This window comes from Orussus abietinus, unplaced genomic scaffold (genome assembly GCF_000612105.2).
Source record: "Orussus abietinus isolate OABI.00-Male unplaced genomic scaffold, Oabi_2.0 scaffold24, whole genome shotgun sequence".
Lineage (NCBI taxonomy): Eukaryota > Metazoa > Arthropoda > Insecta > Hymenoptera > Orussidae > Orussus > Orussus abietinus.
In genome coordinates this window covers 550,931-577,132 of record NW_019394437.1, presented here as the reverse complement: position 1 = coordinate 577,132, position 26,202 = coordinate 550,931, and the positions used below count along the sequence as shown (strand labels likewise).

The window sequence follows — 26,202 nt, the reverse complement described above, 5'->3', positions numbered from 1 at the left end:
TATAACCGAAACTACCAAACAATTATAATTCAATCCTTTATTAAATTTATTTTTCGCCCGTAGGTCGCAGGCGTCTGTCGCTCTCACTGTATACAAAAATGATATAGCATGCACATCTCAATATAATGTTCAGGACAAAGTATACGCAACGCTTGTACAAGTGCGCAGATAATGTACGTCTCCCGATGACGCCAAAGCGTAACAATTTTCCAGAAATTTCTTTCGATTTCGTACCCTCGAGAAAATCAAACGAATTCTTGCACGTTGCTTTGGAAATGATAAAAGCACCTTCCAAATTTAAACGGTCGATTTTCTCGCACTTGTACAAGAGTACGGAGAACTCGTCGTACACCGTTATCTCGCAATCGAGCACAATCGATAGTAAGTTTTCCTGTCCGGTCTCTACGACTATAAATTACACCGTAGCATTACATACGATACATATTTATGCAATATGTACACATACACTAAAGGCAGGACGACTCTCCGGTACGTACGTGTGCATCTTGTACGGGAGTCATTTACGATATATCCTGACGTGCAAATAAACGCGAGGGTCGAGAAGGATTTCCTTTGGCCACCCTATGTTTTACAGCCAATTACAAATTAGGCTGTAACCCTCCGTAACGATAAAGGATCTAGTTAATACGCGTTAGCATTCGACGTGCAACCTACCGTGGAACCGTCTCACAGAGCGAGTCCGGTGAGGCTTCTCATCGGTCGCGGACCAAAGACGGAAAACACTCTACGAGACGATTTCACCGGCAGGTTTCTTCCTTATCGACAGTCATTATTCCGACTAGCTCTTACGCTCGAGCCCACTGCGACCGCAATGCCAAAAAAAGGAATAACATGTGAAAATAAATGCAAGGCATCGCCCCGCTTCTAAATAAATTTTAAAGGAAAACAAAAAAGAAAAAGAAACCAGCAATTATTTCTCTTAAATGTCTACACGGATAAAACGATTACTACAAAGTTGCGTGCAAAGCAAGGAAGACGAGTGACTTCGAATTACAGCGTATTCGGCGAATCGGATAAAAATGAAAACGCAGCGTTAGAAAAAAGAACGGCTTCTACGGAACAAAATGTATGTCGTACATAAATATAAAACCAATCTACTTGCAAAATTAGGCACGCCTCTTGTGTAAACTTCCTTGTCGAAACTTAGGATTATGCAGAGCACTGCCTCTTCCTGTAACAAGGTTTCTTCAAAAATCTAACAAATTCTTCTCAGATTCGAGGAAGGTAAACATGTGGAATAGCGACACATCTTGTTATGTTTCTAACCACTAGTATTTAGCGTAATGTCACAGAGATTTATGCACGATTCCGCGAAAGGGTTACGGCCACTATGTAAATCCAAATAAAGTGTTAACAACGAACGATAATCTCTGTGCATAAATTTAAATTTTTAGAAAATTACGAAAACATGTTTTATTACACCCATTCAGTAGTACCTTTACGATCGTGTAATACGCTTGCATATTACGATGGCTCGTAAAATTACACAATCCTATAGTAGGCAATGTACATAAAAAAAAAAAAAAAGGTACCTCGTAATATACATCACCGGGACTTGTACTCGCACTTTAGAGCGTCGCGATACAAGTCGCGAAGGCGAAAGCGAAAAGAAAGGGCGAATATTTATTATTGACTTTCCATTGAAATCTTCAAGAAATTAATAAGAAAAGAAGAAAAAAATCTTGATACCACGCTACTACGGAGTCACTCGCATAGAACGTTTTATAAACCGATTCTCTTTAAAATCATTTCGTGCGGTACTTCTGGTTGCAAGTGCAATTCTAAGGCAACTAGAACCCTCGCCCTTTTACACGTCTCACGAGAGCCATGTTAAGGTTAACATAGCCAAGTGAATAAAAATCTACACGACGAATGTACTTTACCATCGCCATTCGAGAAACTCGCAGCACATTTTTTTCTTCTTATCTTACCCTTAAACTTGTATTCTTATCGATAGGATTCTTAACAAAGTGAATAAACTTGTATTCAGTATCTAATTATCGTCATGATACATTCTCTCTCTCTCTCTCTTTCTCCCTCCCAATCTCTCTTGCTTTCATAGGTAGATGTAACTACAGTTTATGGGTGTAAAGACCTTAAGGTTAAACCGATATTTCATGTCTGCTCATTCGTCGCACTCATGATACATGACCCTGCCAAGAAATTAAAAGACCCTGTATTCACCTTCGATTAATTGACTTTGACGTCGAATCGTTGGTCGGTACTCACCTTTGTTTGTCAATGTTGCGACGTGACAGTCTTCTCCCCGACTCGTGCGTGGACAATGTATAGCGTTTCGTATGCGCAGGATTTGTTCTGAGTTCTCGGATATCAGCTTTTCTGGCCTTTTCTACTTTCTCCATGAACTTGGCTATTAACTCAGGACAGTTCAGATGTTCTTCCGGTTCCCATGTATCGTCAGCAGATGTAAAGCCTTTCCATCTAATGAGGAACTCTCGGGACTTATTCTTCTTAAAATGCACCTCGATGATTTTCTCAACTTCGAATTCCTTGCTGCCCTTTTCGTCTCCGGAGTCTTCTTCTTCTTCGGCCTCTTTAAAGTCTACAAATTGCACAAATCGATTATAAGCAGCGATAACAACAAAAAAATGTATATCGTTAAACACAACACACATGTACAAACCTTTTTTTGAAACAATCTTCGACTTTTTGGGCTTTTCGGTCTTACGCTGCTGCTGGTGTTGTTGCTTAGCTTTCGCAGTCTTAACGGGTTTCTCCGGAGTACTAGTTTCCTCATTCTGGGACAAAAATTCTTCTATGAGCTCGGGACAATTAAGGTCTTTCTCCTGCTCCCAAGTGTCCGCCTCCTCGCCATAATTCTTCCACCGTACTAGGAACTGACGCCTTCCCTTAATCGTACGGTATGCCACCACCTTTTCTACCTTAAGCAAACGAACGATTCAACAGCAGAACATAAAGTACATTTTTAGATGCTGCTTTGCCACCGTAGCATCTCACAGATTTACGTTAAATGCAAAAGAAACAAAGAGGCTCCTCGTTTGAAAATAGATAACCTGCTCTAGATCTCAACGGAAACTAGGTAAATTTGCACGAATATGGCTGATTTCGGGGAAACGCTTTCCCCGGCGACAGCGTGCCGCCCTGAATCGAAAATGAAGCGAATTTCAGCAAAGGCGGCAACGTACCTCATACTCCTCCTCGTTGGTGACTTTGTTTTGAGAGGTGGAAGCCTTCTGCTCGTCCTTTTTGCGGCGCTTGCCGGGTGCCGGGGTCGCGGCCAGTTTGCCGTTCTCCTGCTCGTCAGAGATATTCGAGTTCCGTTGCTGCTGCTCCTCACCCCCGTTCGACTCGTTGAGCTTGTCTTCGTGTTGTTTGCCCCTGGCGCGGGAGTTTCGCTTTTTCGCGGGTTTTTTCGCGGTCTCGACGGCAGGCGCGGAAACCGGAGTGGGGGCAGGGGCGGAGGCGGCGTCGTTCTCGGGGCTGGTCACGTCCCGATCCGATCCGCGCGCGACACCCGAGCCGACGCCATTTTCCTCAGAGTCGCCATCACTCGAACTCTCGGACTTTCTGCGCTTACCTTTCATGCTGAGCCTTCGCATACCCGCGGCTTCTCGACCCTTTCTCCGAACAATTTCCGCTTAGCTCGTGGCTTAACCGACCCGCTCGTTCGCGTGACGAGAGTCCGTCAACATATAATGCCCCTTAACTCGCGGTTTCGAGAACGGCCGTTGTAAACAAAATTGGAAACAAGTTCTCGAGGCGCGAACCCGACGCCACTTTGCCCGCGAGTGCGGCGCCGTACCGGCTGGCAGCGCACAGCGTGAGCGCGATAAGCGCATCCGTCATGGCGGGAGTTGACCGACCAATCCGGAGGCGCTATTTCGCCGCGCAGCGGCCAAAACGTCCACGCGGTCCGCGACGGTGGAGCCGCGGCGAGGCACATCGATGAAACACATATTAAAGGGATGACGGTAGTATCCACTGCACATATGTACTTACTAATTGTAGGTATTCAAGGTGCTGCTCCCTTGGGAGCAAGAAGGATACTCGTTTGGATGCAATTCGCGACAATATCGGCATTCTGTGCAGAGATCGCCGACTGTATGCTCCACCGAGGGCAGCACAGGGGATCTATTACGTAAAGCAAATTGAGCGAAAATGTGAAAAATGAGTAGCTCGCTCAATTGCTTTACGTAATAGACCCCCTATTCGAGAGCTATCGATATCTTACAATCGGATGGCGATATCGATAATCATCGAACTGCTGTACAGATCCCGCTACAGTTTTAAACTCTTATCACTCAATATTTGTAATTATCATCCCAATTGTCATGTTTGTCGGAGTCAATTTACAATGCAAATTCGAGTTTCACAAAGGAGCTTATGGTACATAAATTCAATTGGCAGCTGTATTACTTTCGCAGGGTATGTTACGCCCATCTAACCATATTGGGTTAATTTGTTTTATTCTCGAAAGCAGAATACCAAATGAATATTCTTTCACAGGAGCTGTTGGGTTTTGTATCAGATACGCCGTATTTCACAGATTCTACAATCTGCAGTAAACACCAATGTACTACAACTTGAACAGGGTTTAACGCAATATATTTATCTGGACGATTCTCGGTTTGAAGGTAGGACTGTATAAGAGGACGCTGTTTGCGAATTGAGCCAGTCACCAATTGAACTTGTTTAGGTGCAAATAAATCAAAGATCTTTGCAACACATAATTTGCAGATGTTGTCTTCTGGGAGAATAAATTAAATCTGGAGGAATTTGTGAAAGAAAGTAGACCTAGCACATATAGTTATTTAAAAACAAACTGGAGTTCTTTTCATCGAAACTGGGCCTATAAACTCCTGCATGTTGCCCAGACAGGAAGCAAAAGCGACAGATGGAAAGCGCTATGTTCTCTTAGCCGAAGCAGTCACTTGAATGGTTTGTAATAATTGTGTCTTCGAAGAAGTAAATTTATCAATAGCTCGTCAATGATTAATGACGAGATAAATTACATTTTAGACTGGGACTACAGACATATGGCTCAAATGTTAAATGCTAAAACTGCAATTATACTTGCTAGGATGCCCAATCTAGAGCCAAGATTTTTCCTTAAACCACCTTACGATCACGTACGACTAAAATTGGATGTAGGGGTTGACCTTCATTATTTCATGTAAAAATTATTTTGTGCCTCATTTGACAAATATATTATTTACAGGATGTAAGAAAGAGACTATGTTCCATGTTGATCAATTTGAACAAATCATGTAACGGGTGTCACAAATGTCTTTCAGAATTCATAGATAAGAGACTATGTAACTATCAACAAGTATGTATATCATCAGACAATTGGATAATTTAATGATATCTAAGCAGCAATTACAGTGTTTCGTTTGGAGATTTGATTTAAATTAAGAGTATACGTTCCAAAGGAAATATAGTGGTTACGGTATGTTTTGTATATTTTAGGAGAGTTTATTTCAAGATTATGACTTAGTGATAACAGGAATGACGATGGCACGGTCTGTTGTATGGGATCAAAATTTGTTTCAAAATTGCATTCAAGCCATCTATCATCATTCTACATTTGCATGTCATGTTAGAGGTAACTCGAAAATTAAATCTAACATATGTGGTTCACCTTTATTTTTTGAACTCTTTAATTAATTTTTATTCAATTTTCTGCAGAAATAAGTGGTTGCTATTTTTCAGATATCATCGATGCGAAGGGACTTTCGGTATTAATGGACGTGCAGAAATTATTTCCGGCTGATCTTGATATATCTGTATTACTTGCAGAGGTCCTCTCAAATATATCTATCCACTCTGAATATTTGGATGACATTTTTAGATCCGGTAAGATGCACGAAGAAAATTCAGAGAATTTTTACTTTTGATGCATCTTCTATATCCATTATTAGGATGGATCGGTGTATTAGCAGTATGGTCCCATCACGAGGATGTACGTCTCTCGGCAACAGCTGCACGAGCACTAGCCAATTTAGATGCCGAAGACGACCACAATGAAAAGTATCCAACACGCATATATCTACTGCATCCATTGTACAGAGATGAAATGTCAAAGAAATTAGATGTCATTTTTGTGCACGGCCTTTTGGGCGGAGTTTTCATCACGTGGAGACAACGAGATCTTGATGCATCGAAACGGGGATTAATGGGTGTGTTCCCGATAAATTGCAAGTTTTACCGAGTCAACATGGGAGAATTTCATTAAAGAAAAGAAAAGGAATTGCACACAATTTGTTGTGATACTTTCTTTAGATACTTTTTCATCGAGTCACGGATCAGATTCTGCTCTCTTCCCTGGGAATCATCCACAAGAGTTTCTGTTAGATTTATCTCGTGATTTGAGGATGCACGAGTGGAAACAATTGGGGCATGACTTTGAAGTGGTGTTGCATGACTGTCCCGAAGCTTCTAATTCCGAGGCACGTGGGCCATTTACGTGTTCAGGGTAAAAATATTATTGTAAAGTAATATTTGTCACAATTATTACAAATTATGTCTTGATGCTTGTCATTGATCCCAGAAGTTCAAGGTATTCCAATCGATGAATTAAATCCAACACCCAATATATTCGTTATGTACAGTATATAGTTCACGGCTGTTTTAGCAACGACATTTATCTGGAGCACGAAGAAAAAGATTCGTCGAAAAGAACACAATGTTGGCCACGAGATTGGTTAGGAAAAGACGTACCGTACCTGCGCATACTAGGTATAAATTATGACACAAATTTATCCATGTGGACGCCACTTTGTCCTACAGAAGGTTCAAAGTATGATATCAAAATTGTAACACATAATTTATTTCCCTAATTATTGAGAAAACACATTTCACATTCACTTTGTAATGGTGATGTTTTAGAAATACTATTAGCGAAAGAAGTGAAGAATTTATTCAAAAGCTAATCATGACTGGTGTTGGAAAACGGCCAATTGTGTGGGTATGTCATTCGATGGGTGGACTACTCGTTAAAAAAATGTTACTTGAAGGTTCGTACAGTGAAAAGTGATAATATAATACAATTCACCGGTTTTCGCATTATAAGGTCTCTTGGTATCTCAGGTAGAAATTGTGATTTTTCTTTATAGAATGGAAAAATGGGGATAAACACAAACTTTGTCAGAATACGCGAAGTATCATATTTTATAGTACTCCCCATCGAGGTTCTCATGTGCCGACTCTGATGACTACTCAAATGCTAGTATGGCCTTCTTTAGAAGTGCAAGAACTTTGGGAAGGTAAATCGTTAAATAATTATTTATGGAACGGGAGAGGGTACCCGTTTTGGGTTGACACTTATTTAGGTTTTACCACAGACGTTATTTTCTTCCAGAATCCCCAGCTCTTTTACAGTTGAACCAAGAATTCGTCAGGATGTTGAAACAGTATTCTATGGATATCATTAGTTTTTGTGAAACAAAGTCCACGCTTGTGACAGCTCTAAGATTTCCGATTCAATTTGTCACTTCTCACTCTGCAGGTAGATTTCCCTTAATGATACTATAAAAACTATGACATTTGTCTGTAAAAGTTAGTAATTAATGTCTAATCATACGCAAATTTATTGTCGATAACTGTACCATTTAGATCCTGGAGTTGGAGAGTTTTATGAAATTCCCCAGAATCATTTGTCCATATGCAAACCGGCAAACAGGTATTATTCATTTCTGATTCTATATTATTAATTTAAGGAGATACATTTTATAGTCATGTTGGTATGCACTATATAAATTGGGAGTGTTATGATATAAAAGAATGTTTATCATTAATAATTACTCCTTTTTAACAGGCAATCGTTCTTGTATCGAAAGGTTTTGGAAACAATTAAGCATCATGTCAATTTACCAAAGGAATAAACTGACACGGATAATATGTTTGCATATCAAAGTGTTGGGTAAGTTTACGTAACTGACAGTTACTAATAAATTTACAAATATATAGATAAAAAAAATGCATACACTTATTCTTCAGCCTTGTGTAAATTGTACCATGTAGTTATATCGATTCAATAAATAGTCTTTGTAGTATGCTATAAGTTTCGGAAATATGGAATACTTGACTGCAATCATGTTCTTACAAGTAATTGAACATTTTAAGTAACGATGCTTAGCAGGCTACGCCAAGTCACTTTCTATTCTTTAAATCAATAATCGTTTCATTCAGTTCTTTCCATATATCCATGCCGTCGCTCCAAGATACAATCTTAGCACTAACACTTTTGCTTTTATCGGCACTAGGATTGTTCAAAATTTTTTGCAATGGAAAATCATTCCTTGGGAATGCTAAGTCATTCTCTGAAAGTTTTAAGACCGGGCAGAAATCATTTCGCCCATCCCCGACATAAGCAATTTTCTCGAATTCTACTCCCTCGTCTTTTCGTCGTTGTATATAATCCTCTAAAATATAACCTTTACACAGATTCACGCTACTTAATTTACACCAGTCTTGTTTATGATACATCTCAATTTTCAGCACTCCCTCGCCGTCAAATCTGGCTGGATTGGTGAAGACCCGAGCTATCGTGTGATCCAACTTTTTACACCTTAACCAATGGTTTATGGAGAGTGAATTAGCATCGCTGATAACGATGGTCTCGCAATCGGAGGAATATAGTTGATTTAACAGCTCATCCATTCCAGGTGCTGCAGGTATATTTTCCACTGCATCTATAATCTGCTTCGCCGTTATTCCATTTTCGTGCAACAACTCGCAAATCTTTCCCATGTAGGCGGTCCATCCAGTGGAGAGGTACATACTCTTAACCGACTCCGTGTACTTCTCGTCTGGCAATAGTTTGCGAATAACACAGTCGGTATTGTCATCCGCAATTGTGTTATCAAAGTCGAAAGCAATGAGCAACCGACGATTCATCTGTCGAATAGCATCGGTTAGTCAAATACACCAAAATCTTAATACAGATTCGTACCGTTTCTTTTACATAGTTATTTACAAATTGTCCCCGAGGTGGGCATTACGGAACGAGCCGTATACCTTTAGACCCGCACTATAACTTCCTGCCGATGAGTTTTGATGGTGAAGGGAAATTTGAAGGTTAAGTTATCGCAGCGACGGTAATACTCACCGTTAAATCAATTAGAAATAATTATTAATAGTTCAGAAAACAAATATCTTGACGGACATGTGGACATGGAAGAAAAGTTTCCGTTCCTTTAGATCAATTAATCTGCTACCACGAGCTTGTACGAGCCCGATAATTGTCCGACTGTCTCCGACCAACGATGATAGCGACGTATGCACCGACCAGTGGCTCGAACGACACGAACGGGGCGAACGACGTTGCCATTGGTGCGCCTTCGCTACACGGGAGATTTAAATACGATGACAATCGAACCGGTCGTATTGTATTTACATTTGATTTTAATAACAACTTCTTGTTGCATACATTATTCCTAACGAGTTTGGGCAATTGATCTACGGTTACTCTCGTTCAACCTGGGGAGTTTAATAAAAAAATACAAGACGTTAGAAAAACGATTGGGACAGTCTATTCCCGTAAATAATACTTTCTGGCAAGAGCGAGAAATCACTTGATTCTCCGAAATACGTTCGTTTGGCACGACCTCGTCGTTGGATGCTTCTCCGGTTAAACTCTATACGTGGACCAGAAGCGTGGACGAGGACACGGTGCGGGTCTTTTGGCCCCGTAAATCGGTTTTTTCCCGCGACCCACTCTGTGCCGATCGGCGACTTGTTGCCTATAGACGAAGAGCGGCCTGAAGACCTTGGCCTCTTCGGCCCGAAGATCGACCGAGTCACGAATGGACCTGACGCTCCTCGTCCCGACCGGAAGGAGCTCTTCCGTGGAACGCAAGGGAGAGCCTCGAAGACGCGTTCTCTGGATGACGCCGTTAGTTTGCAATCGTCTCTTCGGCAATCCGTAGGCGGTGATTCCGGGCATCGAGTTCTCCAGTACAACGTTCTCGACCTTGCCGTCCGGACCGGATGCCCTCTCGGGGTGGGCTCCGTCCTGATTCCGGCGAACGGTGATCCTCTCCGAGGAGGAATCAAGAGCCCGGACCCTGGGGCTCGGGACCTGTCTCGCCCTCTCCGAGGGAAGGTCCTCTCGGAGGGCCGCCGACACGCCGACGACCAGAACCAGGATGCCCCATGCGACGACCTTACCCTGAAGACGATCGACGGTTTAGGTCATAGATTTTAGATTAGATTTTAGAAAAGAACTGTAACGCATTCTCACCATTATCCCGGCGGCTCCTCGGACGGCGATCGAGTCTGACTAGGCGCTAGATTCCCACGAGATGTATCGATCGAGTACTCGGGACGTCCTCGGAATATCTGAGAAGCGTCCGCTCGAAGTATGCGCTTTTATATTCCTCGATCTCCGTTGAGTCGGGCATGCAAATCGCACCACCCAGCGCGAACCGAGAACGCGACGATCTTTTTCTCCGAAGAGAAGGAAGGTGATTCACCCGAACTCGCTCGGCGGTGCCTCGGCGATGTCACGACGAATCGCAAGGACGCCTCGGTCTCTTCGGGATCGTCGTCCTTTTCTCCTTCTTTCTCCTCGAGAGAATCCTTCGTCCGCTCCGTCTCGAGAACGACGTCGGTCCGTCCTAGTTAAAAACCGGCTTCCGGTGATGCAATAAGGAATTCTCGCGAGTCCGTTATACGGCATACATAATGCGTTAACCGATCGCGAAGCTCGATACGAATTGGCTCGTCACCGCCCGAAATACGAAAGGAACGAGAGCCGCGTTTTAGGCCCGGGGACGAGTCGATTTCAATCGCTAAGGAATCCGTCGTCCCACCCTCGAGAACGGTCGCGGGTGACTCGGTCGAGTGCTAAACGCCCCGTCACGCGCACCAGCGATCGAGGAAGCCTTCGTTAAATATTCCTCGAGGTTGACCGTCTCGCGACTCGGCTCTCGGATGGAGACCGGAACGACGCAAATGAGAACGACGACGTTACGGAGCGATATTTATTCTCCCGGATTCCCGAGAGATTACGCACTCGGTACATTAGAATTCCCGGGGGAGTCGGAAACGATCGGTCGACCCTTCTCGGTAGGAACTTTATACCGGATCCTCGGAGTAGCGGGTTCGTCGTTACTCGCTTTGGTGGGCAGCCTGGCTTTCTTACGTCTAATTCCCTTAATTACTACCTCGGTAAAGATGAAATCGGCAAGAGAGCGCTCGACGACGACGAGGCGTCGCCGTTTCGAGAAATTCGTCTCGTTTGGAGACTTTCGGAGGCCTCTCTCAAAACCGATTCCCGCGACTTAGTCCGTTCCTTAGTCTCTGCCGATACGCGACTTGTTGCCGATACACGAAGAGCGGTCGAAGAACGTTTGTCCCGGCCGCCGTCTCGAGGTCGTCGTCGTCCTTTCCTTCGGCGCTGCGTTTCTCCAAGTCTTCGATGGGCGCGTCGGGAGCGATTTCGAAATCCGGGATGAAAATCATTAGTCTGTCCAGGGCGGAGTCGGTAGGTTCCTCCGGCTCGATCAGCATCAACAGGGATATCTTCTCCGTTGGCAGGACATCGGACTCCCGCTCTTCCCGAGAAGAAACGTCCGACGCGAAGTCGACGGAGGATTCTTGGGACGCGGGGGAAGAGATCGGCAGGGCCAAGCCAAGCGTCGTCGAGCAGACGGTCAGGAAGAGAATCCCCATGAATTCCTAAAATCGCGATAATAGCATTAGTGGAAATAGCCTCGAGGAATGCTTCAAGAACTGGCGAATATCCGTTAATCCACGTTTTTCTTTGTTTTTCTTTCATGCGATAGGATTTCTTTCAACTCACCATTTTTCCAGCTTTCCGCACGTATCGAGAGACGAAGTAGTTTCGAGGAAAGGGTATATCCTGAGGCAGTCGTTACAGAAGACTCTCCCAAAGATTCGGTCGATCCGGTATTTATACGATGCACCGTGACGTCAAAGGAGAGCACGCTAATCGTTCAATGACGTTAAACTACAGGTGATAACTGACCTAACCGATTGGCGCACTCGAAAATCACATTGTTATTTAGTTTTTCCAAGGCTTTACCTGGCCGTCCAAATTTTCACGATCCGAAAAGCTTCGCGATAAAGTATCCGAATTAACCGACGAGGACTGGCAACGTCCAACTGGAATATAAACGTAGTCGATTAAATGCCAGGATTAATTTCCTTAATTGTTCGTTAGCTATCTTACATTTTTTTTTTTTTTTTTCCCACCCACTGGCTACGATGGAAAAGCTTGGAACGCAAAAAAGTTCACCTGACCCAAGGTGTTAATCGTCCGTTTTGTCCGAAGGTGTTAACCGTTTACGAGAACGCGTTAATTATCCCTTCGGAGTTGCTACGCGTTGCAACTGGATCAACGAAACTACCAAATCGGTGATACTCGAGCTACCTATTTTTTGTATCATCAACTTTCTGTCTCTTGAGCTCAATTTTACTTCGATAAGAACAACTTGACCATGACAGTACCAGGGTTTTGCACGGGTAGTTTAAACGATACCGTGAACTCATAAAAAAAGGGAATGGTGCCTTGAATAATGTAAATCACATTTAGTGTTGGACGTCACTCCTCGACTTTGGAGTACCAAAAAAATTATCACTTTAACCACCATTGCCGTCCTCGTCGTTCTCGAGGAAATTTCAACATAGCCTAACGCATTCCTGAAAGGAGTGTAATATTGCAAATAAATGCATAACGTATTAATAAACTACCTAGATTATTTACTTTTCTATTTTAAATGCAGGACACGATGGAACGGACTATAAGTACATTATATGTAAATTATCGCTTATTCGATATCCACCACGGCACCAACATTAGTAAGGGCTTCCTTCAATTTCTCTGCTTCGTCCTTAGCCACGTCCGCTTTAACGATCGTCGGTGCAGACTCGACAAATTTCTTAGCCTATAAAGATTTCAAATTCAAATTACTACTAGGCACTATTTAACGAACAAGTATTAGATTACTCGATAAAATTTACCTGAACTAAATTCATTCCAGGTAAAAGATTTTTAATTTCTTTAATCAAAGCTACTTTCTGCTTGTCGTCAAACTTTGTAAGCTTAACCGTAAATGATGACTTTACTTGTTTAACCGGAGCTGCCTCTTCTTCGTCCTGTAAATGCATTAAATTAGGTTACATCGGTCCAACCGTAACTCTACTATATTTTATGATTTCATCAAACTATAAGGTAAAAAACATACAGTTACTGCTGTAGGCATAGCAAAGCCTCCCATAGGCATGATAGGAGCATCCGGAAGATTCAGCCGTTTCTTCAGCAGATCACTCAGTTCTGCTACTTCGATGAGGTTCAAAGCAGTAATATCTTTAGCAATTTTGTCAATTTTTGCCGATACCGGCTTCTCTACACCCTCTGGTATTGGTACTGATATGGCATCTATGGGAGCAGCTGCAGTCTCCGTTTGCGAGTAAATAACGCTAAAATATCAAATTGAATGCATTTTTTTACACTTTTGATATAAATGGTATTTTGTAATTGTTTAAATTACGTTAGGTCCTGCTTGAGAACATGTGATATTCAAAAAGGTTGTGCTTCAAAGTATAGAATTTCAATGGAATATCGTAACGTTGTTTCAAAGCACGTAGGAGTAAAAAAAAATAAGCTGGAAGCACGTGAGGTTATGTATAAATGATAATCGCGGATACTAATATAATAGAAGTAAATTACCATTTATGAAATTGGCGTAATTGAATAAATCTGTTCACAAGAACAAGACGCGTTGAATTCATCATTTTCTGTCGTAAAGATTAAGGTTACAAATTTTCCAAAATTTTAAAGCTGTTCTACCGCACGTTTATTTTCGGCTACTTTCAGTTTTAGCCAGAGAATTGCAACATTTGCATAGAACGACCATGGTTTATATATTTTACAGCCGTGAAAGCAGATCGCCTAGCGGCAACGCATCGAATCTCTTCCACTACAAGGTTATGTATGTATTTATCGGATCGACCGTGCTCGCGGCAATCGTTTAAACGGCGTCAATGTATAAATAATGGAAACGGTATTAGACGCAATTTTCTTCTCTTCAGTCTCTTTTCCTTTCTGATCTTTCGTTTCTCGAATCTACGATTTACCCAGATTTACCACATCACCGCAATCGAGTAGATCGAGTACTTTGTATGAAAGTGCAAGTAAACTAAATTGCAGTTAATTGAATCCTCAGCTTCGTCAAATGTTAATAAGGGGCTAATGGTGAGTCTGATATGCAAGAAAAAAAATTGAAATCATTCCCGTGCATTGAAATAGTATTTCTTGGTGTTTATTAAGATGACGTATTCTTGATATGGAGGCAATTGTCACCCTGAAAGCATTCTTATAATGTCTAAATGACGGATGCAATTTTAATATCCTTGTACCCTTTATCTGAGATGTTCGTTGGTGTATACATGGGACTTTGCTCGAGGAAGATAACCAGCGCATCGATGTGTATTCGGTACTTTTTTTCAGTCTTTGGTCAGTGATAGTTGGAGTTACACGGTATCACAATTGTATACATCATGAGTAACCCGTCGAGCAAGGAATTTAACCAGCATTCCGGTCTTTTGGAAACAAGTCTGAGTCTGGGTGTCACGTCACAAGAACATCTTCAAAGTCTTGGATTCGTTATGAATAATGGATGTCCAAGATTTCAACTGGAACCGGATGGAGAAATAGTCAGTTGCAATTTTTCTGTGCAAAGCGGTCCGACATCAACTGATACAAATGATACTGAATCATTTGTAGTCTTAGTCAACAGTTTTTCAGATACGGGTAACGAATTGACGAAGCCTAGTTCTCATTTTCAAGATCAAAGTATAAACGAAGTATGTGTTTAATTATCTGCGATATCAACTATGCGACTACAGATTTCAATAATGCTTCTTTTGTTAGGAATGTAATTTTTTAATCGCAACTTTAAATCCAAGCGAAATTGAGGCTAAACTGTCAGAATTACTACAAGCAAATGCAAAATTAAAAGAAACATTGTCACAGAACAATTTAGCTATGAAACAACAATTTAATACGTTAGCGGCTTGGCACGAGGAAGTGATAAAGGTTCATCAGTCTCATAAGCAGAAATTCTCTGAGACAAGAGAATTCATAAATCAGCTAAAATCCGAGAATACCGAATTAAAAGCTAAACTTGCAGAATACAGTATGAAATGCCAGTCTCCGACTCCTCTGGTAAATAAGAAAATAATGTTTAATGTATTCTTCTACCATTGCATGTCTGAATGTTTTGTGTCTATTTAAAAGAACATTCTATAATTATAGATAAAAGAACTAAAAAATTGTATGGCACCTTTGAAGCAAGATGATGTTCATTGGACAACTGCTCCCACCCAATCCCTGAAAGAATTGCAGCAGCAGCCATTATCCCCTGATAAATTGCTTAAGAAATTGGATTTAAATTATGAAGACAAAAACTTAAAAACAAATGTTCAGGTTCCAAAAGAAAATGTGACAGGAGAGCCGTGCAGTAGCTCGAATGATTTTAGTTTACTGAATCAGCCATCCCTAGTCAACGATGATTCCAAGTCTCAAAGATGTATAGATGAGCAAAATTGGAAGCAAAACGATGTCCGCTACCAAAGGCAACTTGTCGCATCACTGAACGAAGAACTACAATTTGGGCTGCAAAACGTAAGTTGTTCCCACTGGTGCTGATTTACTAATCCGGAATTTTCTTTATTTTTTCCGCTCTGTATTACAGGTATCCACTCCTGTGCCAATTGCTACCGACCTATTGGAAAATCATACGGCTAATCCCACTTGTGCAAAAATTTCCCAAAACGTTAAACACCACTACAATACGTTGACGTCATTGGTAAATTGTTATGCAAATCATAGCAGACAGTGTACTTCGATTCAGGACTGTTTGCAAGAATGTTCCGATATATTGAACGTTTTTGATGATTCGAAGATTTTGGTTCAAGCCACCACGGAAAGTCATGTCATGCCTCCGAAGGAGATACAGTTTTATGCCAGTAAGTTATTAAAATGCAGATCAAAATTAATGGACGAGCAACTGAGGATTATCAGCCACAGGCAAGAATTGATAAAGGTACTGGATGAAATCCAGATCTTCTCGGACTATGATTCTAGTTTTTATGAATTAGAAACAATGAACGAGGAGCACGCTAAGTTTTGCACATTACAAAACCAGACAGCGAAGACCCACGAAACATTGGAAGATGCCACGAATGCTCAGAAATGCATCGAGGAGAAGAAGAAATTGCTCGAATTGGAAAAGCGAAATCTCGAGGAGAAGAGGAAAACACTCGACGAAGAACGAGAGAGTTTAGTGGTGCAGCGCCAAAGTCTAAACGCCAAAGTGGAGGAACTGCAATCGGAGCAGTCTCTGCTGAGCCAAGAGAGGATGTTACTCAATCAACAGCACTTGTTGTATGAAGCACAGAAAAAATCATTACTTTGCGAAAAGAAGGTCTTACAATCCAACAACGAAGAACTGATTCAACAGGTGGACAATTTGAACACAAAACTCGCATCGAAAGAGCAAGAACTAGATGATTTAAAGATGGAAATTAATACTTTCAAAAAAGAGGTGAGTGAGAAAACGTTTCTTACCTTAAGATAATTACTGTAAAGCGTCTCTACTGTTAACTAAAATCACTGTATCCATTTAATTCCATTTTCTAACGACAGATTGAAAAAATGTATCCTCTGAAGATGCAACTAGACGTATTCGAAAACGATTTTAAAGAAGAACGCGAAGCCCGGCAGGCTTTGTTACAAGAGAAGGAAACTTTGTTGCAACACATTAATGGATTACAGCAGCGCAATCAATTATTGGAGACAGCGGTCAGGGGAACGTTTAACTCGACGGAACCAACTTCTCATGAAGAAAACAGTCAGTCTCAGGTATCGAAATTCATTATTTTAACATTAAATTCTCGGAGGCAATTGCAGAGGAACTTTCAACGATTGTTTTTCAGGTTTCCAAGGACAATCTTACTGCGTCGCCGTTTGTTTGTCCTGTATGCTGTACCTCTTTTTTGACCGTCGAGCCTTTGCAGGTACACGTAGAAGAGTGTTTAAACTCGAATTAGATGTTATATGTATTATATGAGTTCGTTATCGTAGCGTTAGGTGCTTTGCTGCTACTTACGTTTAGATGAAAAACGAACGTCTCGGTAAAATTGACACTATTATTTTACTTTCTTGGCGCATCGACGACAAGGAATTCTTATATTCCATACCGTTCGGTACACGCTCGTTAGTATTACAAAACGCTTCCTATTCTCTTAAGTATAACCGACTATGCAGTAATCGTATAAGAAGCAAAGTTTAAAGACTGTATAACGTAATATTCTAATGTCCGCGCAAAAAAAATAAATATACGATTTTCTTGGAAATAAAAAAAACCCGTAAAAAAAATATATATATACGTATAAGAAATCGATTACGCGCGATGCGAATTCGGCGGACCTCTACCACGGATTATTTTCCGTTTCCCGATCGAAGTGGCGAGATTTAATTAAATATGAGTTTACTAGGAGCAATCATCCAACTCGTCTCAGGTTTAAATCTTCGAAGGAAGGGATCGTTTCGCGCGCCGTTGCGAGTGCCCGTGCCGTCCGCATTTTCCGCCGAGGGCAGCACTGGAGCGCGATCGCGCATTCCTACCCGTGCGCGATCTCCCGACTCGTCTCTGCCTCGACGGTGGCCGAGGTTGCCGGAACGCCGGAACCACCGGAACTGCCACGAAGGCCGAGGGGGTAGGCGCGACCGAAGGAGGGACCATGGAGATCGTGGCGCAGAATGTCTTGGAGGTTAGTGGTCAAGGGTTTCGAGGTCGGGCCCGAGTCTCGTGGAATCAGCGAACGTCGGCGCGAAGTTATGGCCGATTTCCCGACGGTTTTGACAGGTCGATGCCGAAGGAAGGACCGCGGAAAACGAGGTGGCCGAGCTGGAGTTCCAGACGTCACAGGTCATTTCGCGGCTCGAGGAGGCTGTCGAAAGGGCCGCCGATGGAGGCAGCACGGCGTGGACCAGTCCCTCGGGATTTCTCTCGCAGCCGAAAGCTCCCGAGGAGGTTCTGGCGCTGATGCAGGTAAACAGACGGAAGCCATTGCCTGCGCGCACGGACGTTTACCTCTCGTCGTTTGCAGGATCTCGTGGTTCACCAGGACGGTCCGCAGCTGGCACCGGACGGGACATCGGAGACTCCGATCGGCATGCCGGCCCTGACCGAAGCCGCCAAATTGGCTCCGATCGCTCACGCGGTGTCCGCCTACTCGATGGCGTTGCCTCGGTCTCACACTCAGAGGTTGGCCGGTCGACTGGCCACGGACACGACGAGATGGCTCGGCCACGTCTTCCATTTCGTCGATTGCGCGTCCTCGTTTCACGAGGATCACCTGGAAGGCTTGGTTAGAGTGACGAGGTTGGCTCTGCACAGGAAGTACCCGAGGTACATGGAAGAGGGCTTCACGGCCCTCGCCTCGTCCCCGCCGTTGATCTACAGCTCCGTCGCCGCCCCTCTGGGGGTCGTGCAACATCTGTGCAGACAGGTAAGCCCGGACCGCGTTGCTCCATCCCTTTGCACTCCGAAACGCGTCGATACGGCGGATCCTCCGTGTTGCAGCTGTCTCTGCCCTTGCACTGCGTGCGACCCGTTCCGCAAACGACGGACTTTGGATGTCGAGGCGGGATGGACGTGGCCGCCCTGGAACGGCGACTCGCGGAAGACGGTCGGACGAACGGCGCGACGCCGTTGCTGGTCCTGGCGGAAGCCGGCTCCCTCTTGACGGGCCACTGCGACGACGTCGCCAGGCTAAGGGAGATATGCGACAAGTACAACGTCTGGCTGCACCTCAGGGGTCACTCGCTCGCCGCTCTCGCCTTAAACGACTCCACGAAAGATCTGGTACGTCCTCGTAGCCCGTTGGCGGCGTCCGGGAAATAACCGTGGTTCCCTTTCCGTTGAACAGCCCTCGAAGGTTGCCGACAGCGTCACCCTACCGCTGGGCGTTTGGTTGGGCGTGCCGTCCCTGCCGGTTGTCGTATCCTTTCGAACGGAGCGCCGTGCCACGTAACGCTGGAACGAGTCCTTGACGAATCGCTCAGACGTTGTACAGGCTCACCGACACCAAAGGCGGACGTCCGACGCCCAGGGACACGACGCTGTCCCTGGTTTCGGGTCTGATGGCGGACTCGCTGTCCAGGAGACTGCCCACCTTGCCCCTGTGGGCCACTCTCCAAGTCCTCGGCCGCGACGGCATCCAGGAGAGGTTCAGGCGGTGCTTCCTGGCCGTCGAGGAGTTGCACAAAAAGATCAACAAGCTGTCCTGCATTCGAATACTGGTCGGTACAGCTCCTTTCCATTCCGTTTCCTCCTCCGACACGATCCAGGTTGACGATCCGCCGTTCGCAGAGCCAAGCACCCGGCGAGGAGTCGGGCTCCGGCGAGACGAACGGGCCCCTGCACTTCGAGGTCGTCGCCAGTGCCTTCGTCTTCCAGTTCGTCCCGAGCGACCACGATCCTAGGGCGAACGAGCGCGTCCCGCCGTACTACGACAAGCTCAACTCCTGGCTCGGTCAGATCCTCCAGAGGGACATCGAGAACGTGCAGGTCGAGCTCTGCGAGATCGAGCAGCGAGGCGTGGCCATCCGCGTCTGTCCTCTGGAGAGCTCGAAGAGTCCGCCGAGGCCCGAGGACGTGGACAACGTGGTCGCCTGCCTCGAGCAACAAGTGGTAAGCTACCGGGCGACCGGAGAACGATCGTGCCCCTTTGACCGATCGCCTCGCAGGAGATCCTGCGCGCCACGGTGGAGCACAAGGAGACGTTCGTTCGTCTGGTCTCGGAGAACGACTCCCTGCACTTGGTGGAAATGCCCGGGTGGGCAGGGCTGGGCGGAGTGCGCTACGCTCCGCCGACCTGGATTCACGTGATGACCGACCAGGCCAAGGAGGAGCTTAACCGGCTCAACACCCGACTCGTCGAGGCTCTGAGGAGCACGGACGCCGCCTTTTCCCTGGGAGAGGGTGCGGACGGTCTGGCGTGCGTTCGATTCGGCATGGTCACCCAGGACACGGGTACGTCCCCAAACCGCCGGGAACGACGGCCTCGAAGGCGGCGCCCGTTGATCGCGTTGGTTCTCTCCTAGACGTCGCCGAGCTGCTGTCCCTGGTCCTGCAGGTCGGCCAGGAGGTCGAGGCGAGCTCGAAGATCCTGGACACGATGTCCGAGGTGGTCAAGCGGGGCATCGAGACGGCCCAGACGGACCTCGAGCGGGAAAACGCCGAGAAGCTCTGGCAGGAGGGAATCCTGAGACACGTGCCCGTTGTCGGCACCCTGGTCAACTGGTGGAGTCCTCCGTCCAGGGAAGGGGGCGTCCGAGGGCGCAGCTTGAATCTGCAGGCCGGTAAGGCGCTCCGCCGTCGTCCTCCCGGCGACCTCTCCTCTTGACTCGTTTCTCCTCGCGTTCCTCAGGCGTGGTCGAGAGCACCGAGAACATCTACAAGTACCACATGCAGCAGCAACCGATCGCCCCGGGGGCGAGGACGCCGCCCCAGCCCTTGGTGCAGACTCCGGTCGGGGCCGGCAGCCAAAGCCACAGCAGGTCTTCGAGCCATTCCAGCGTGCAGAGCGGACTGCAGAGCGGACTGCCCTCTCCCCGGCCGAGGCTCAAGGAGGAAGCCAAGTCGTAGCGGGCCCCGCCGAGAGAGGCGCTCGAGGCGCTCGAGGCGCTCGAGGCTCTCGTACTTACGTAGACGAAGCGAAGCGAGGCGAGGCGCGTCGCGGCTCCGGCACAATAGACGAGGTAGAGCCTTGGTTATTCCGTTGAGGGAGCTCTCGTCGATCCTCCCAGCGGGTTCAAAGTATTTCGCGGCGTTGATATTTTTAATCGGAACTCGCGGACTTTCGCCAAGGACTGGCGGTTCGCGGGCACGGCGCGGCCGCGTACCGCCGATCCGGGGTCGAGAAACGAATCGAGCTCGTATGTATATTTATGTACCAAACCGTTGTAATAAAGTATTGCTACCGAAGGAAGGTGAGGTCACGTCAGTACTTTGTATCTTTATTTCCCTCCTCGCGTCCGTCGAGTCGGTCCGATTCACCCCGACGACGTCGGGACGCGTCAAAAGTACATCGAAACGAGTAAAAATACGTAAAAACGGGAAACGGGGAAACGGTCGCGAAGGACGACTCGGGGCAGAGGTCTTAGGAACTACTAGCTCGAACGGTAACTATGGCGCGACGAGGTCCTTCGCGCTCGCGACCGACCCCCGACGAGGTCGCGAGTCGGAAGAGGCCCCTCGAAATCGATCCTCGTCGCTCGCCCGGGTTCCGTCGAAAGGTCGCGGACTCCGGAGGCCGATGGAACTCGGCGAGCTCGAGGGAAAATCGGACCGTCTCCCTTGCCGACCGTTTGGCGCTCGCGCCAACGACGATCCCTCGCCGGTCAAATTTGGCAAGAGATATACATTTATGTATATTTTATATAATATACTCGCTGGCTCGTCCAGCGTGTCTCTTCCCTAAAACGAAGACGCGCAACTCGGTTTACTGACTAGGACACTATTCCTTGTTTTACCTGCTAAAAACGACCTCCCTCTCGTAACGTCGCCTCCTTAATCGTAGCAAATACTCTCTCTCTCTCTCTCCCTTTCCGCCCGTTTCGCGGGAAACCCCCGACGAGGTGGATTTCCGTCGCGAAACCGAGCCGTCGACTGTGCCGTATTACTCGCTAACTACTTCTCTAGACCTTTCGCGTCAATAAATATTACAGTTATTTACAGTCGGCGTATCTTTACAGGGGGAAATACCTCGGAGTCTTTCCGGACACGTAGATGATTAAAGTTATCACACTTTACACGTTAACGCGATAGTCTTAAGTTTTCGACCGGGTATGTACAAGATCGGCTCCGCGCCGCGCCGCGGAGCCCGCGGGCCTCGAGATCGACGAAAAGAACGAGCGTCTCCCTCGGGAGAGGCGAGAGATCGCCTCGGGTTCGTTTGTACTTGATACGCGGGAAGTCGGCCGAGTATTGGCAGTATTCGTTATTCGAGGGATCCTCCCCTCGAGCTCTAGCGAGGGGAAAACGAAAGCGCCCGAACCTTGGCGCGGCCCCGACGCGAACGACTTTGGACTCTAAGCCTACGGATCGCCAAGTTTTGGATAAACCGTAAAAGATGTATATATATATAATATGTATACATATGTATATAGACCTACGCGTATACGACGTAAAAAAGGTCGGGTCTTTTGGTTTCTCCCTCGCGTTATGCCTATGTATACGCCGTATCCGGGGGCCTTACAGCTCCGTTACGGCGTAGAGATTCGGGTCGCTGCCCTGGACCTGGCTCAGGGTGGCCACGGGCTTCTCCTGCCGGGCCTGGGCCCGGTTGTAGGTCCCGTACATGTTGGGCACCGCGCTGTTCTGCCCGGTCCCGTTGAACTGGCCGCGGGCAAAGTTCCGGTCCAGGGTCTTGACCTGGTCCTGGACGCGGATGTTCGGGGCCTTGTTGCGGACGAGCGAGCGGAACTGGTTCATGTTGGTCTGGGAGCGGGACTCGAACTCCCAGGTGGGCTGGCTCGTCGGGTTCGGCGGCAGGGGGCGGCTCTGGTTCCAGGCCGGGGTCGGGCCCCTCTTCAGGTTCGCCAGGTTCTTCGGGTCCAGGGTCTGCGTCTTCCTCGAGTCCTGGAACGTAGCCAGATGGGCGGGTCCGTGGGCGTTGTGGGACAGAGTCCCGGTGAACGACGCCACACTCGGCGTCCAGGGCGGCTCCCTGCCTGAAATCGAAAGGGAGGAGGGTCTCGGTCAGTCGCGAGGGGGAGGAGGGTGGACCGGGTCGACCGGGTCGACTCACCGGGCCCCGAGGGGGCGTGCCCTCAGTAGAAGTCGCTCGATTCCAAGGTCTTGCACTGCTTGCTCAGAGTCGCGTACTGGCCAGGTTGATCTCCGAGTCCGGAACGGTGCTCGGCTCGTCCACTCGCCGACTGCTGATTATGCTGAGCCGATTTGTGATCCCCTCCTCCGCCCCCGTTAACGCCCCCACCTCTGTAAGCGGCAAGTCAAAGAGAAAACGAGTTGCAGCATTTTCTTTCTCTCGGGTGGGTACTCGGGCCGCGCGTCTACCGTCGACGGGTCGCGGGACGCGGAGAACGAAAGACCGGGTTGGCCCCTAGGGGGCGGGCGAGACCGTCGAGAGCAAAGCGAACCGGAAAGAAAAGTAGGACTCATGCACAAACTTGAGCATGCTCTCGTGCATCCGACGCGCTCGAGCGGTCGCAGTAGCGTAGGACGGCGGGGGCGGCGTTAGCAGGAGAGGCTGCTCGATCGCGTTACGGACGTCGCGAGGATTCGAGACGAGAGGAGGGGCTGTAGGCGGGTACGACCCTTGGCCTCGAAGAGTCCGCGCCGCGATCGCCTGCGAGGCCGCCGACGGGGGCAGGTACGGGTCCTGCTCGTCCACCTGGTGGTAATCCCTTCTGCAACAAAGCGCCTCCGATTACGCAACCGGCGGACAGAGGTCGGCCGAGCTCTTCCCTACCGCTTTCGGATGTAGATCCACGTGTGGGAGTCGACCCAGACAAGCACCGTGAAGAAGAGGCCGGCGGCGAGGCTGGCCAGCAGCATGAAGGTGAGTCCGTACCTGCAAGCAGGAAGCGATCAGTGACCGGCGGTCGGGGGTCGGAGCCGGCGGCTCCCCGTCGGAGACCGATACCGACAGTCCCAGGTGGCAGAGGCTCCGGGCGGCGTGGACGTATTGCTTGTGCAGGGGCTTGCAGTCGAGGAGGGTGGCCAGGCCGGACATGAGTCGGTCGACCGTCTTGAAATCGGTCATCAGGCCGTTGAGCTCTGGCTGCAGCTGCTGGTCCGTGTAGAGGCCCACCGCGAGGGGCGTCACGACGTTAAGGTTCTGCCGCATGTTGAGGACGGCTCGCTGCCCGTCCCGCAGCCGCTGCGTGAAGGGGTTGCTGCGCGCGTTCTCGCAGTGCGTGTAGTACGAGAGGACCTCCGAGGCCAGGGTGGACGGCACGGCCCGGGCGAGGTAGCCGTCCGGCGCGACGCACAGGTCCCCCAGGGCCACCGCGGTCGCCAGGTAGAGCGAGGCCATCAGCCAGGAGACGATGACGGCGAAGAGGCCGAAGACGGAGAACCTGCGGAGGAAGAGCGACCGGGGTGAGTCTCGGTTCTCCTCCCGATGGGGATCCGAGGGAGACGGTCGCTCACGTGATGAGGGCGCATCTGGAGTGGCGGGCCACCCCGAAGAGGAGCACCACGCAGAGCACGAGGAGGGCGCTAAGGGCCGCCATGGTGACGGGCCAGCGCAGCTGCTCGATCCTCTCGCCGGTGCCGATGGCGTCCGCCAGGCCGATGCCGCTCAGGGGCCTCTTGATCTCGAAGCTGCGATTCGCCGCGATGCTCGTGTTCTGCTGCATGTTCCTCAGGGCCGCCAGGAGGACCCCGAGGACCGTCTTGTTGCTGACCGGGGCGTCGAAGGTGTCGCCGAGGGCGGTCAGCTGCGTCTGCACGTTCCTCTTGAGGGTGACCTCGATGGTGTCGGTCTGCGAAAAACGGTCGGACGTGCATCGAGGGGTCTCGAGGGGGAGGCGAGCGGGACCGCGGGAAACGCGAGGGCACCTGGTTTCTCACGGCCGCGACGATCCCGTCGACGTTCTTGGCGGCGGCCACCAACTGCACCAGGCCGTTGTGCACGTCGTCGTTACCGTAGAGGCCGACGGCGACGGCGCCGCAGCAGAGCACAGCCAGGATGGCCAGCGAGCACTTGAGCAGGGCGATGGACCTCCGAGGCCGCGGCTTCCGATCGCAGCATCGCGTCACCAGGTACACCAGCAGCACCAGCAAGGTCAGGATGAGCCAGGCCGCCGGAACGCTCCCGAGGATGCCCAGACTCTGGAAAGACGAGAGAAAGAGAGAGATGGGATCCCCTCCCAGGCCGGCGGTCGACTCGACGAACCTCGAGGTAGATCTCCGAGTGGGGGTCGAAGGTGTTGTCGACGGAGTGCAGGGACACGTTGAGGTGCGGCAGGTCGTGGAAGACCCTGGCGAGCCGCGGCACCGTGTACTGCTCCGGCTGCTGCTGCCCGCCCGCCATCTCGACCCCGGAACCGATGCCTCCTCTCTCTCGCGAGCTCTCCCTTCCGCTCTCCCTCGTCAGGACATGCTCCGCGGCCTGCAACCGAGACCCTGCGAGTCCTCTGCTCCCGACCGGGAAGAGGGCCGCGCGGCAAGGCGTGGCCCGAAGAAACCCCAGGGAGTCGGAATCGATCGTCGGAAGTCGTCGCTTCGACTCTCGACTCCCCCTCCCGCCCCCCAGGACGGTCGTCGCGGGGCGCTCGGGATCGACCGCGATCCTCTAGGAGTACGTTCGGCTTGCCTCCGATCCTTCCTCGACCCTCCCCGTTCGGCCAAATCGATCGGTCGGGCCGATCGCCGAGGACTCGGGCGGCCCCTTCCCCCCTCCGACAACCTCGAGGGCACGCTGGTACCCGCGGGGGCACGCGTGCGCCGCACCCGCATCCTGCCAGTACCCGGCCGAGCCCCGAAAACCACTCCTACCCGCTCCTACCCGCTTCTACCCGCTCCGCCGGAGGGGGACGTCGGCTCGCGAAAACGATCCGACGCGACCGGGTCGATGCGCCGACCGGCCGAGAAGCAGGCGGGTAACCTCAAAACTCGAGAAGTCACCCCCGACAACGTTTCCCGAGTCGCGTGCCCGTGTATCGATCCCAAGGAGTACACGCGAGGTGGTGGCGTTCGCCGCCATCTTCCTCCCCCCCGCGCTCCCTCGCCCATGGTCGCGTCGCCATCGCGTCTCCGTCGCTCTCGTCCGACGGCGCGTCCGCCCGATCACGATTTCGATCCGCGGCCGAAGGCGCCATCGTCCGCTCGACCGCGTTCCTAGACCTTCTCCTTTCTCGAGACCGGCATCCCGTCGCCCCGCGTTCCCTCTCCTTTACACGTCGATCGTCGCAACGCCGACCACGCGCGCCGGGTCGAGCGCGTTTAAGGTCAAGGGACGCCGAGCCCCGGCTCGCTTACCTCTCGGAGTTCGGTGAGAAACTTGGAAAGGAAACGCGCGAGAGAGCGAAGCGCAGACACCTCGCCCACCGACGTCGACGACGGCTCGAACTCGACTGGCTCGGCGGGCGGCGGCGGCGAGGGGCGGGCCGCGTCCCACCTCCGCCAATGG

At 48.8% G+C, this 26,202-nt stretch overlaps 9 protein-coding genes across 15 annotated transcripts; 3 read left to right on the top strand and 6 right to left on the bottom strand.

The window, feature by feature from the left end:
- Nucleotides 1-22: 22 nt before the first annotated feature.
- LOC105701817 (probable chromo domain-containing protein LHP1) lies at nucleotides 23-3,793 on the bottom strand. Of its 3 annotated transcripts, none has more exons than XM_012428908.2 (4): nucleotides 3,189-3,793; nucleotides 2,666-2,924; nucleotides 2,251-2,584; nucleotides 23-2,174 (listed from the first exon to the last, which is right to left on the bottom strand). In XM_012428908.2, the coding sequence occupies exons 1-4, from the start codon at nucleotides 3,600-3,602 to the stop codon at nucleotides 2,147-2,149; spliced, it is 1,035 nt and encodes a 344-aa protein (XP_012284331.1). In that variant the 5' UTR covers nucleotides 3,603-3,793; the 3' UTR covers nucleotides 23-2,146. The 3 variants fall into 3 exon arrangements, with proteins under 3 accessions (XP_012284331.1, XP_012284332.1, XP_012284333.1); XM_012428909.1 differs by having other exon boundaries at nucleotides 23-1,192; XM_012428910.2 differs by having other exon boundaries at nucleotides 2,666-2,780.
- A 398-nt stretch (nucleotides 3,794-4,191) lies between these two features.
- On the top strand, nucleotides 4,192-8,592 carry LOC105701847 (protein SERAC1). The gene is made up of 16 exons (XM_012428967.2): nucleotides 4,192-4,428; nucleotides 4,510-4,637; nucleotides 4,741-4,941; nucleotides 5,023-5,150; nucleotides 5,222-5,332; nucleotides 5,473-5,608; nucleotides 5,716-5,859; nucleotides 5,925-6,182; nucleotides 6,286-6,478; nucleotides 6,638-6,802; nucleotides 6,892-7,019; nucleotides 7,119-7,268; nucleotides 7,364-7,510; nucleotides 7,618-7,684; nucleotides 7,820-7,924; nucleotides 8,503-8,592. The coding sequence occupies exons 1-15, from the start codon at nucleotides 4,241-4,243 to the stop codon at nucleotides 7,884-7,886; spliced, it is 2,211 nt and encodes a 736-aa protein (XP_012284390.2). The 5' UTR covers nucleotides 4,192-4,240; the 3' UTR covers nucleotides 7,887-7,924; nucleotides 8,503-8,592.
- Nucleotides 7,686-9,286, bottom strand: LOC105701849 (pyridoxal phosphate phosphatase PHOSPHO2). Of its 2 annotated transcripts, none has more exons than XM_023432318.1 (2): nucleotides 9,022-9,286; nucleotides 7,686-8,901 (listed from the first exon to the last, which is right to left on the bottom strand). In XM_023432318.1, the coding sequence occupies exon 2, from the start codon at nucleotides 8,899-8,901 to the stop codon at nucleotides 8,155-8,157; it is 747 nt and encodes a 248-aa protein (XP_023288086.1). In that variant the 5' UTR covers nucleotides 9,022-9,286; the 3' UTR covers nucleotides 7,686-8,154. The 2 variants fall into 2 exon arrangements, with proteins under 2 accessions (XP_023288086.1, XP_012284391.1); XM_012428968.1 differs by having other exon boundaries at nucleotides 9,113-9,286.
- Nucleotides 9,287-9,390: 104 nt separating this feature from the next.
- LOC105701850 lies at nucleotides 9,391-10,356 on the bottom strand. The gene is made up of 2 exons (XM_012428969.2): nucleotides 10,247-10,356; nucleotides 9,391-10,174 (listed from the first exon to the last, which is right to left on the bottom strand). Exons 1-2 carry the CDS (start codon nucleotides 10,247-10,249, stop codon nucleotides 9,635-9,637), a joined length of 543 nt encoding a protein of 180 aa, XP_012284392.1. The 5' UTR covers nucleotides 10,250-10,356; the 3' UTR covers nucleotides 9,391-9,634.
- Nucleotides 10,357-10,874: 518 nt separating this feature from the next.
- Nucleotides 10,875-12,231, bottom strand: LOC111673949. Its single transcript, XM_023432319.1, has 2 exons — nucleotides 11,810-12,231; nucleotides 10,875-11,685 (listed from the first exon to the last, which is right to left on the bottom strand). Exons 1-2 carry the CDS (start codon nucleotides 11,810-11,812, stop codon nucleotides 11,269-11,271), a joined length of 420 nt encoding a protein of 139 aa, XP_023288087.1. The 5' UTR covers nucleotides 11,813-12,231; the 3' UTR covers nucleotides 10,875-11,268.
- A 332-nt stretch (nucleotides 12,232-12,563) lies between these two features.
- Nucleotides 12,564-13,846, bottom strand: LOC105701626 (39S ribosomal protein L12, mitochondrial). Of its 2 annotated transcripts, XR_002762183.1 has the most exons (5): nucleotides 13,700-13,846; nucleotides 13,215-13,449; nucleotides 12,991-13,125; nucleotides 12,734-12,914; nucleotides 12,564-12,669 (listed from the first exon to the last, which is right to left on the bottom strand). XR_002762183.1 is itself a non-coding variant. In XM_012428522.1 (4 exons), exons 1-4 carry the CDS (start codon nucleotides 13,762-13,764, stop codon nucleotides 12,798-12,800), a joined length of 552 nt encoding a protein of 183 aa, XP_012283945.1. In that variant the 5' UTR covers nucleotides 13,765-13,846; the 3' UTR covers nucleotides 12,709-12,797. The 2 variants fall into 2 exon arrangements, 1 of the variants encoding a protein (XP_012283945.1); XM_012428522.1 differs by lacking the exon at nucleotides 12,564-12,669 and having other exon boundaries at nucleotides 12,709-12,914.
- A 195-nt stretch (nucleotides 13,847-14,041) lies between these two features.
- Nucleotides 14,042-17,410, top strand: LOC105701870 (NF-kappa-B essential modulator). 2 transcript variants are annotated; one of them, XM_012428997.2, is made up of 7 exons: nucleotides 14,042-14,224; nucleotides 14,480-14,835; nucleotides 14,903-15,196; nucleotides 15,287-15,655; nucleotides 15,726-16,577; nucleotides 16,679-16,894; nucleotides 16,969-17,410. In XM_012428997.2, the coding sequence occupies exons 2-7, from the start codon at nucleotides 14,530-14,532 to the stop codon at nucleotides 17,080-17,082; spliced, it is 2,151 nt and encodes a 716-aa protein (XP_012284420.1). In that variant the 5' UTR covers nucleotides 14,042-14,224; nucleotides 14,480-14,529; the 3' UTR covers nucleotides 17,083-17,410. The 2 variants fall into 2 exon arrangements, with proteins under 2 accessions (XP_012284420.1, XP_023288099.1); XM_023432331.1 differs by lacking the exon at nucleotides 14,042-14,224 and having other exon boundaries at nucleotides 14,654-14,782.
- A 286-nt stretch (nucleotides 17,411-17,696) lies between these two features.
- On the top strand, nucleotides 17,697-21,030 carry LOC105701838 (pyridoxal-dependent decarboxylase domain-containing protein 1). Its single transcript, XM_012428949.2, has 10 exons — nucleotides 17,697-17,805; nucleotides 17,901-18,086; nucleotides 18,145-18,546; nucleotides 18,621-18,902; nucleotides 18,967-19,038; nucleotides 19,103-19,339; nucleotides 19,410-19,730; nucleotides 19,787-20,072; nucleotides 20,144-20,401; nucleotides 20,470-21,030. The coding sequence occupies exons 1-10, from the start codon at nucleotides 17,776-17,778 to the stop codon at nucleotides 20,685-20,687; spliced, it is 2,292 nt and encodes a 763-aa protein (XP_012284372.1). The 5' UTR covers nucleotides 17,697-17,775; the 3' UTR covers nucleotides 20,688-21,030.
- A 12-nt stretch (nucleotides 21,031-21,042) lies between these two features.
- On the bottom strand, nucleotides 21,043-26,129 carry LOC105701839 (protein tweety). 2 transcript variants are annotated; one of them, XM_012428951.1, is made up of 9 exons: nucleotides 26,052-26,129; nucleotides 24,967-25,182; nucleotides 24,630-24,902; nucleotides 24,219-24,553; nucleotides 23,714-24,145; nucleotides 23,536-23,637; nucleotides 23,234-23,473; nucleotides 22,852-23,042; nucleotides 21,043-22,774 (listed from the first exon to the last, which is right to left on the bottom strand). In XM_012428951.1, exons 2-8 carry the CDS (start codon nucleotides 25,102-25,104, stop codon nucleotides 22,874-22,876), a joined length of 1,689 nt encoding a protein of 562 aa, XP_012284374.1. In that variant the 5' UTR covers nucleotides 25,105-25,182; nucleotides 26,052-26,129; the 3' UTR covers nucleotides 21,043-22,774; nucleotides 22,852-22,873. The 2 variants fall into 2 exon arrangements, with proteins under 2 accessions (XP_012284374.1, XP_023288097.1); XM_023432329.1 differs by having other exon boundaries at nucleotides 23,234-23,470.
- Between the last annotated feature and the right edge of the window lie 73 nt (nucleotides 26,130-26,202).

Bases quoted from the DNA above. Each gene is read 5' to 3' on its own strand.
- LOC105701817 (XM_012428908.2), bottom strand. From the start codon at position 3,602: ATGCGAAGGCTCAGCATGAAAGGTAAGCGCAGAAAGTCCGAGAGTTCG. The intron at 2,925-3,188 runs GTACGTTGCCGC...CGTTTGCTTAAG, and splicing joins CCAACGAGGAGGAGTATGAG to GTAGAAAAGGTGGTGGCATA. The intron at 2,585-2,665 runs GTTTGTACATGT...TGCAATTTGTAG, and splicing joins GAAGATTGTTTCAAAAAAAG to ACTTTAAAGAGGCCGAAGAA.
- LOC105701847 (XM_012428967.2), top strand. From the start codon at position 4,241: ATGGCGATATCGATAATCATCGAACTGCTGTACAGATCCCGCTACAGT. The intron at 5,333-5,472 runs GTATGTATATCA...TGTATATTTTAG, and splicing joins GACTATGTAACTATCAACAA to GAGAGTTTATTTCAAGATTA. The intron at 7,685-7,819 runs GTATTATTCATT...CCTTTTTAACAG, and splicing joins ATATGCAAACCGGCAAACAG to GCAATCGTTCTTGTATCGAA.
- LOC105701849 (XM_023432318.1), bottom strand. From the start codon at position 8,901: ATGAATCGTCGGTTGCTCATTGCTTTCGACTTTGATAACACAATTGCG.
- LOC105701626 (XM_012428522.1), bottom strand. From the start codon at position 13,764: ATGATGAATTCAACGCGTCTTGTTCTTGTGAACAGATTTATTCAATTA. The intron at 13,126-13,214 runs GTATGTTTTTTA...ATGCATTTACAG, and splicing joins CTATGCCTACAGCAGTAACT to GACGAAGAAGAGGCAGCTCC. The intron at 12,915-12,990 runs GTAAATTTTATC...AAATCTTTATAG, and splicing joins CTGGAATGAATTTAGTTCAG to GCTAAGAAATTTGTCGAGTC.
- LOC105701870 (XM_012428997.2), top strand. From the start codon at position 14,530: ATGAGTAACCCGTCGAGCAAGGAATTTAACCAGCATTCCGGTCTTTTG. The intron at 15,197-15,286 runs GTAAATAAGAAA...CTATAATTATAG, and splicing joins GCCAGTCTCCGACTCCTCTG to ATAAAAGAACTAAAAAATTG. The intron at 15,656-15,725 runs GTAAGTTGTTCC...TCTGTATTACAG, and splicing joins TACAATTTGGGCTGCAAAAC to GTATCCACTCCTGTGCCAAT.
- LOC105701838 (XM_012428949.2), top strand. From the start codon at position 17,776: ATGGAGATCGTGGCGCAGAATGTCTTGGAG. The intron at 19,039-19,102 runs GTATCCTTTCGA...CGAATCGCTCAG, and splicing joins TGCCGTCCCTGCCGGTTGTC to ACGTTGTACAGGCTCACCGA. The intron at 20,402-20,469 runs GTAAGGCGCTCC...CGCGTTCCTCAG, and splicing joins CAGCTTGAATCTGCAGGCCG to GCGTGGTCGAGAGCACCGAG.
- LOC105701839 (XM_012428951.1), bottom strand. From the start codon at position 25,104: ATGGCGGGCGGGCAGCAGCAGCCGGAGCAGTACACGGTGCCGCGGCTC. The intron at 24,903-24,966 runs GTTCGTCGAGTC...TCGTCTTTCCAG, and splicing joins ACTCGGAGATCTACCTCGAG to AGTCTGGGCATCCTCGGGAG. The intron at 24,146-24,218 runs GTGAGCGACCGT...CTTCCTCCGCAG, and splicing joins TCCAGATGCGCCCTCATCAC to GTTCTCCGTCTTCGGCCTCT.